The 9,189-nt window shown below is 49.7% G+C and overlaps 1 protein-coding gene across 4 annotated transcripts in view; it reads right to left on the reverse strand.

Annotated features, from left to right (window-relative positions):
* TMEM245 (transmembrane protein 245) overlaps positions 1–1,252 on the reverse strand; it is a 62,692-nt gene extending 61,440 nt beyond the window's left edge. For 3 of the 4 annotated variants that reach the window (XM_080668082.1, XM_080668081.1, XM_080668079.1), the window contains exon 1: positions 629–1,237. In XM_080668082.1, coding sequence (XP_080524208.1) covers positions 629–1,225 — 597 coding nt within the window. In that variant the 5' untranslated portion in view covers positions 1,226–1,237. Of the gene's footprint in view, positions 1–628 lie in introns of all 4 variants that reach the window. The other variant, XM_080668080.1, reaches the window with a different exon arrangement.
* Between the last annotated feature and the right edge of the window lie 7,937 nt (positions 1,253–9,189).

The raw sequence follows: 9,189 nt of genomic DNA on the forward strand, positions 1-9,189 counted from the left end.
TAGTCAGGAGAGGCCCAGGTGGCTCAGCACCCAGGGCCTGGCACAAAGTATAGAGAAATCACCTGAACCGAGAGGCAGCCCCGGACTATTAAGAAACCTTTGTTTCAGGACTTGAGAAACTAGCGTCAACTAGTCCCCTGCTTGTCCCTACCTAGCCCTAGCCCGGTTAGAAGTCACCTCTCCTATCATGACATGCTAAAAGAGGAACTCTAAGGTCCCTTCCAGCTCTGACATCCAGAAAAGTCCACCTGCCCCCATTCCCATGACCAGGAAGTAAATTCAAGTCCATCTGCTGATGCTCTGGAGCCCCCACCTGCAAAGCGGAACAGTGATTCCCAACTGGGGGCGCGTCCCCCTAAGAGAATCTGCTAGGATGGACGCGGGGGAGGGAAGGGCTGGGAGGCTGTTTCAAACCACACCCGCCCTCCAGTAGGAAGGAAGTGTGCCAAGTTCCGCAGATGCTTGGGAAGGAAGGCGGAGGCTGCCGCTGCCGCACAGGTGTGGAACTTTGGTCGCCCTTGCACCTTGAGAAGGAGTTGCAGAGTCGCACCCCAGGGCGCTGGGGCTGCAGAGAAGGGTGTAGTGTGCCCGCCGGGACCCCGGAGGGTCCGGGCCGAGGCTCACTCACCCACAGGCTGCTGAAGTAGTCCAGCCCGCGGCAAATCAGCACGCCGGCGTGCGCCAGCAGCACCTGCACGCCCAGGTAGCTGCCGAGGCTGTAGAGGCCGTAGAGGAGCGGGCCGCCCGCGCCCAGCAGCAGCAGCAGGCGGCGGCGGCGCAGCGCCTGCTCGCCCAGCGCCTCAACGCCGTAGTCGGCGAAGCAGAGCGGCAGCAGCAGCGCGGCCAGCAGGATGGGCGTGTGCGCGCGGTGCAGGCGCTGCAGCCAGTGGCGGCCCAGGCGCGTCAGCGAGCTCTTGAAGGGGTGCAGGAAGGTGCCGCACAGCACGGCCCACAGCAGCGGCCGCAGGAAGGCCTCCAGGATGAAGTAGACGAGCACGGCGGCGCCGCAGCACAGGCACACGAACAGCACGGCCCCGGTGTTGTAGAAGGCCTGCTTGATAGGCTTGTCGAAGCGGAGCGCCAGCACCGCCGTCCGCGGGGTCTCCCCGCTACCGCCGCCGCCGCCGCCGCCACCACCCGGTTCGACCGCGCGTGGGGCTGGCGTCCGGCCCGGGGAGTCCCGTGGACCCGACGCCTCGACAGAACCGCCGCCGCCGTCGGCCATAGTGCCTCTGCTGCGGCCGCCGAGAGGCGGTACAGGAAAGCCGGAGAGAGCCACCAACGAGAAGCAGGGCGGGCGGCGCGCGGCGTTGTGGGAGTTGTAGTTCTGATCTGGCCACCGAGCACTTACAGGACATTTGGCAAACTACAACTCCCAGAAAGTATAGGGAAAACCCCTTCGCTCCGCTGGATCCAGGTAACAGGTTTCTGAGCTCAAGATCTTACTGGAGGAAAATGAAGAGAAAAAAAAAAAAAAGCTCCCTTCACCGATTGGTTAATGTCAACTTTTCGGGAAGCGGAATCCCAAAAGTGGCACTATATTGGCAGATTGAAAACCCAGATTGCAGATTAGAATCCCGAGGGGGAGTACTTATAAAAAACTGATCCCCAGGTTCTATTTGGCAGGATTTTACATAGCGATTACCATATGTCAGGCCCTGTTTTAAGCGCCTCATTCCTATTAACTCAATCCTTAGGACAACCCCACAAAAAAGGTGGTGTTATTATTGACACTTTACAAAGGGGAACACTGAAGCACAGAGAAGTTGAGTATCTTGCCGAGGTCACACAGCTAGGAGGTGACAGAGGAAGGATTCGAACTCAGAGTCTGGCTCCTACGTCTATTATCGTAACTACTTTGCTAACTGGTCTGACAGGGATCCTTTGGCATATTTTTTAAAGCTCATCAGAGAACTGTACTGTGCACTGTTGACAACTATTGGTGCAGGTGTCAGTGCGGGAGCAATCTAAACTCCTGAAAGAGCTCTAGATCAGAGTTTCATACTGCCACTATTTCTTTTTGAGACCTGAAGTCGAGTCAAGTAAGCCCCCAACCTCATTCGTCCCTCCCCTTTTCCCCCCTCCCCCAACCGCCACCCCCCCCCCCCAAATGGGTATAATCATAATAAAAGCTCTTGTCTCAGAAGAGAAAAAGGAAGCTCTGGGGCAGAGCAAGGTGCCTCTGTTCTGTCAGGAATATCTTACAATCCAAGTCTACTGGCCCTATCGCAAACAGCACTTTTATTTAGAAAGAAGAAGGAGGGAAGGAAGGAAGAGCAAAGAAGGAAGCCTTTACTGAGTACCCAATATGTGAGTGCTTCAAAACCCTGCAAGTTTACCCTTTCCTGTTTTCAATAAGTTTTACAGTAAAAGAAAAAGTAATTCCTTTCCATTTTATTTTTGGGTTTCAGGTCACAGACCTTGCTTTTCAAGTGGTCTTTGGACTCTGACTTATTCTGTAAATATTTTGCTTCAGTTGTCCTACATTTTGCTTTGCTTTTTAACTACTTTGTATAGCACTGCTGAGATAATGATTACAACTTATGGTCACATTTGCTTTCAGTACCCCTTTTACACTGATTCAAACTCCCATTTATGTAACAATAGTGTCTCAGTCTCCCTCCCAAAAAACCCTCAGTAATTTCTAGGGAGTCTCAAAGGGATGCCTCACATATACCCAGAAGCATGAGTTAACCACCAGCCATCCTGTGTCCACCCTGCTGCCCACACAGCTCACTGGGTTCAGTGCCTGTCATAAGATTGTCAGAGCCTGTGTCATTATTCCCAGATCTTGGATACTTCCAAACTACTAATCTTCAGGATTCCAAAGCAGAGCTGGGATCCACTCACAGAAGGGGAGGAAGTCCTTCTCCCTAACTTGCATACTCTTTGCTCTTTTGTTACCCAAGCCCTAAACCAAGTCACTTGTGCCCACTGTATTATATCTCCTGTCATGAAGCGTTCCTTCGAGGTCTAACTTTCAGTCCTCTAACCACAGAGTTTCAAAACCCATCCAAGGGGTTAGTGAAGGAACAAAGACTAAACCACCCGCCTCTGTCCTCCTCCAACCAAAGACTCTGCTCTCTTCCTCTAATTACAAAAAGATCCCATCCTATATAATAAAAGCCTAATATGCAAATTGTTCCCTCTGGCAGTCGTTCAACAGGGAGTTCCCCGCTCACTATGATGTGCACTGACCACCAGGGGGGCGGTGTGGAACATGGAACATGGCGGGTGTTGGCAACGCGGAGCTGGCAGCAGGTAGCAGTGGAGGCACTGCCAGCCCCAATGGGCCCCAACGAGAGTGGGATTGTGGAGCAGGTGAGTGGGCAGCACCAAGCCAAGGTGGGTGCAAGCGGGGTCCGATTGCCACGCCGATCACCCTGCAGATGGCGACCAGCCGGGGTGGGGGGGGGGGGGCGGAGAGTAGGGCCAGCTCCCAGGTGCTGAGGGAGCTGGGCAGGGGTCCCGCCCGTATCGATCGCCCACAGGTGGGATGGTGGAGCAGGTGAGGGGGCAGCGCCAGGCTATGGCAGGGTGCCAGGCGGGGCTGTGGGGCTGTGAGGCTGGGGGCTCGAGCTGGGGGTGCAAGCTGGGGCCTGATCCCTGCAGGCCACCCCGAGAGACCCTACCCATGCATGAATTCGTGCACCAGGCCACTAGTATTACATAAAAGCATCTATGGGTGCATGCAAACAGAAACTGACATATGCATTGGACAGGAGGGGTGATGTTGCCTAAATTGTGTTAGGGACCCAGCTCAGCAAATCAAAAATGCCTTGCCTTGGTGCTCTGCTTCCAAGTCCCAATGAAAGGCAACATTTCTGAACATTTCAACTGTCCTAATAGAACTGACACGTCTCCGACAGAATTTCTAGTCGAGACCCGAACTCTAACAGAAATGAAGATTGAAGCACTAGACAAGGGACTGACGTTTATATGGCCTAACACAGTGGTCGGCAAACTCATTAGTCAACAGAGCCAAATATCAACAGTACAACGATTTAAATTTCTTTTGAGAGCCAAATTTTTTAAACTTAAACTTCTTCTAACGCCACTTCTTCAAAATAGACTCGCCCAGGCCGTGGTATTTTGTGGAAGAGCCACACTCAAGGGGCCAAAGAGCCGCATTTTGCCGACCACGGGCCTAACACAAGGAGGCTGTGTTCCCACAGGATTTTGCTCACCCTCTGATTGCACTTACCACACTGCAGCCAAAGCTGGTGGTTTACATGGCTTTGCTGCATTTCTGTGTCCCAGCAACTGACACAACATTGGGAATAGTTCCTGCCCCCAGGTTCCTGTCCTTCCGGTCTGTGCCATCCAGCTGCAGCTAACCTTCCACGCCATGTCAACAAGGATAATGTTATCAGTGTGTTAAAGGGTCAGTGAAAAGTTTTTCATATTGGTTCAGCCAACCCAATTGAGACCCATGTACCCAGAAAAAGGGCCAGATGAATAAAAAGAAGCTTGGGAAGTTCTTTGTGGGGGAGGAAAAGGGGAGGAATACTTTTTTAAAAAGTCTGCAATCAAAGTGACTCCCCCTTCCTCTTCTAGAGTGGGAGGAGGTTAGCAGGGAGAAGGGCATTTGCAAGGTAAATTTTGTGATTAACGATCATTGCTAAAAGCTAGAATTGCTGGTCCGGAAAGTGGCTGGCCTTAAGTGTCCTTTACTGGTGGCTCCTCATCTTCACAGGGGTGATTTTAATCTGGAACATTTTATCTGGAATGGTTGCAATGGAAGAGTTAGGAATGAGGATTTGGAATTCTTAGCCCGCCCCTTCCTCGGCTCTACTTGCAACAATACTCCAACCAAAGCTGAGGTCATCTATAAACAGCCAGCCTCCTGCTGCAAATCAGAGCAAGACTGAAAAACAGAGCATGGTGGATACATTTCAAATTGGCCAGACCAATCCCTCTTTATTTACAAATGAACTATGTTCATCTGAGAACCAAGTCCTGCTAGCTTTCAATACTAAGAGTCACTTATTTGTACCCTCTTGACACCACTCCGACGTCATTGCCCTTTCGGTCACTCCCATCAGTTCTCTGCATTGCAACCAGTGTGATCTTTCTAAAATATAATCTGATCCCTTCAAAGCCTCCTCACCCTGTGGGAAGGTGTCCAAACCCTTGACTACAACATCCAAAGTCCAAGATGAGGGACCTGCCTCCCTTCTCCCTGTTCCCTCTCTGTCCTTTATCCCCCAGCAATGTGGTGGCCCCCAAAGCTATCCAGGGTATAATCCCCAGAACCTGTGAGGTGTGTCACTTGACCTGGTAACAGACACTTTGCAGATAAGATTATGATTTTGAGATGGGGAGGTTATCCTGGCTTATACAGATGGGCCCTAAGTGTAATCACAAGAATCTTGATGGGGTGGGAGGGAGGTTAGACTACAGAAGAGAAGTGATCTGACCACAGAGGTGGACATGGGTGTGAAGGAAGACCCACAGCTGCCAGAAGCTGGAAGGGGCGAGGAAGGACCTTCTCCCCTGCCGTTCCCAGAAGAAAGCAGTCCTGCCAACACCTTGATTTTAGCTCCAGAAGATTCAATTCTGACTTCTGGCCCCCAGAACTGCAAGAGAACACGTCTGTTGTTTTTATAGCAGCAACAGGGAATTAAGACAAACCTTGCCAAATGACAGTGGTCCCCAACACATCCTGCTGGTCTTTCTTCTGGGGTTGCTCTCCCCTTTCCTGGCGATGCTTCTTCACACCCTTTGTCTGCTTTCCTGGCTCTTCCTTCAGATTCAGCATCACCACCACCTCCTGCTTTGCAGGCTGCCCCAGGCTGGGTGAGGGGCCCTAGCCCAGGTCTGCACCACACCTGAGCATTTTCTTATGGCTGCAGTCACCAAATGGTATTATCGTGGCGTTTACGTGTCTGATTCCCTAATGAGGCTGTGAGCCTCTTAGCAGCAGAAATCCAGAGCTTTTCTTCCTGGAGTCCTCCATAGGGATTGGCACATAAGAGTTCTCAGTAAATGTGTGTTGAGTGAATGAATAACAAGTGATTAAAGCTTCTTGACTTCCTGGATACAGGTAACTTTTTTATTCATTCCATCTCAGCTGCCCGTTCTTATCGCCTATCCCCTGGCCCTTACACCTGGGTCTGAGCCCTAAGAAATTTCCAAGTCAAACATCAACTAGGGTCTGGGCTACCCACTGAGAATACTGCAAAATAAATAACACAGGGGAACAGTTAATATGCAACACAAAACACAAAAACCAACAAAATATATTTTGTGGGGGGTGGTGAGGATTAGAGCCCATAATGCAGAATGTGGTAATGTCTACCGGTAATGCTTTCTTAACATTCCTTGAGTTTCTCAACCTAGCCCTGGTAGTACCAGCAGCTCAGCTATTACATCCTGCAATCTCAGTACCTCTTTGATGATTCACAAGGCTCTACAACCAAAGTTACTATGATTTAGTTACCAATATGGCTGATCATTGACATTCTTACAGCTAGTTCTGCGCTATTAACTACAAAACACACTATTTTTTTTTTAAATAAATCTTTATTCAGATTATTACAATTATTTCTCCTTTTTTCCCCCATAGTTCCCCTCCAGCCATTTCCCACCCCACTTTCTGCCCTTACCTACCCCCCACTGTCCTCATCCATAGGTGTATGATTTTTGTCCAGTCTCTTTATGAACCCCCCCATACCCCTTTCCCCCTGAGAATTATCAGTCCACTCCCTTTCTATGCCCCTGATTCTATTGTATTCACCAGATTATTCTGTTCCTCAGGTTTTTAGTTCACTTGATTTTTAGGTTCACTTGTTGATAGATATGTATTTGTTGTTCATAATTTTTATCTTTCCTTTTTTCTTCTTCCTCTTCTTTAAGAATACCTTTCAGCATTTCATATAATACTGGTTTGGTGGTGATGAACTCCTTTAGCTTTTTCTTGTCTGTGAAACTCTTTATCTGCCCTTCAATTCTGAATGATAGCTTTGCTGGGTAGAGTAATCTTGGTTGTAGGTTCTTGCTATTCATCACATTGAAAATTTCTTGCCACTCCCGTCTGGCCTGCATAGTTTCCGTTGAAAAGTCAGCTGACAGTCGTATGGGTGCTCCCCTGTAGGTAACTAACTGTTTTTCTCTTGCTGCTTTTAATATTCTCTCTTTGTCTTTTGCTCTTGGCATTTTAATTATGATGTGTCTTGGTGTAGTCCTCTTTGGATTCCTTTTGTTTGGGGTTCTGTGGGCTTCCTGGACTTGTAAGTCTATTTCTTTCACCAGGTGGGGGAAGTTTTCGGTCATTATTTCTTCAAATAGGTTTTCAGTATTTTGCTCTCTCTCTTCTTCTGGCACCCCCATAATTCTGATGTTGGTACGCTTGAAGTTGTCCCAGAGTCTTCTTACATTATCTTCAACTTTTTGGATTTTTTTTTTTGCTTTTTGCTTTTTCGGTTGAGTGTTTTTTGCTTCTTTGTATTTCAATTCTTTGACTTGATTTTTGTGTTCCTCTTGTCTGTTTTTGGGTCTCTGTATAATATTTTTTATTTCAGTCAGTGTATGTTTAATTTCTAGTTGGTCCTTTTTCATCTCTTCGAGGGTCTCGTTATATTTATCGGCCTTTTCTAGGATATTCTTAAAAAGCCTTATAACCATGGTTTTGAATTCTATATCCAGTCGTTTGTTTTCCTCCATTTCTTTCGTTTGTGATCTGATTCTTAGACGCCGCATTTTCACTGCTTCCCTGAGTTGGTAAGGTAGATATTTGTGCTAGGTTTCCAATTTGGCCCAGTGGGTCTGCCTCCCCAGTTAACCTGAGGTGGACACTCTTGGTGCACCCCTTTGTGGACTGTGTGTACAGCCTTGTTGTAATTAAGTCTTTATTGTTGTTGGTATCACTGGGAAGAATTGACCTCCAGGCCAGTTGGCTGTAAGGATCAGCTGTGTCTATGCTGGGAGAAGTCCGGTGCTGGAGACAGCCTTATAGGATTAGATTTGCCAAATTGCAATAGCCTCTGTGCTCAGCTTGGATGGGGTGGAGTCTCAGTCTTGGCTTCCCGTCAGCCTTGCCCTTGCTAGCACGTGTGTGCCTTCAGTCCTCTGCCTTCCCGGCTCCCGATTCTCCGCCCGAGAGTCCAGACTCCCCCCACAAGAGCGTGGGTCTCCGGGGGCTCGCCTGGAACTGGGGTTCACTGCAGTCAGAACTGGGGCTCACTTCAGTCAGAACTGGTGTTCAGTGCCGTCAGGAGCCTCTGACTCCCTTCTGCTAGGGAAAGCCTGTGGCAGCCTCCGCAGCCTTTGTGCACACTGGCGCGAGCGGACTTTCAGTCTTCCGCCTTCCCCGGCTCCCGAGTCTCCGCCCGAGAGTCCAGACTCCCCCCACAAGAGCGTGGGTCCCCGGGGGCTCGCCTGGAACTGGGGTTCACTGCAGTCAGAACTGGGGCTCACTTCAGTCAGAACTGGGGTTTTGTGCCGTCAGGAGCCTCTCACTCCCTTCCGCTAGGGAAAGCCTGTGGCAGCCTCCCGCAGCCTTTGTGCGCACTGGCGCGAGCGGACTTTCAGTCTTCCGCCTTCCCCGGCTCCCGAGTCTCCGCCCGAGAGTCCAGACTCCCCCCACAAGAGCGTGGGTCCCCAGGGGCTCGCCCGGAATAGGTGTTCAGTGCAGTCAGAACTGGGGTTCAATGCGGTCGGGGGCTCCCTTCCCCCTTCCGCCAGAGAAAGCCAGCCAGGCACTCCGCCGCCCTTCCTCTCTGTGCGCACAAAGACCCTTTGCCGTACCTCCAATTCTCTGTGAGCTTTTCTCCTTCCTTCTAGTTGTAGAATTTTCACTCAGCCAGCTTTCCTGCGGTTCTGGATGGTGTCCGTTCTGTCTTTTAGTTGTAGTTTTGAAATTGTTGTGCGAGGCAGCAGTTTAGGTGTTTACCTATGCCGCCATCTTGGTTTCTCTCTCAGCTTGGTCTTTACAAAACACACTTTAAGTGGGATTATTATCCACTTACTATTTGAGAAAGGTATTAAGCTGAAGCTATAAATACAGACTTATTTTGCAAATTGTTTCTCTACAGTGTTTTTTCACCTGATTGCTGCAACATGATCTCCCCCTTTGTCAGACAAGACGGGCTATCGTCTTCTTAACGTCTATAACTTTGGGGAGACTTTACTGATGAAAGGATGTAAAGCAAACAAACAGAAAACCAAAAATGCACCAGAGCAAAGCAA

This window comes from Plecotus auritus, assembly GCF_963455305.1.
Source record: "Plecotus auritus genome assembly, chromosome: 5".
NCBI classification, from domain to species: domain Eukaryota; kingdom Metazoa; phylum Chordata; class Mammalia; order Chiroptera; family Vespertilionidae; genus Plecotus; species Plecotus auritus.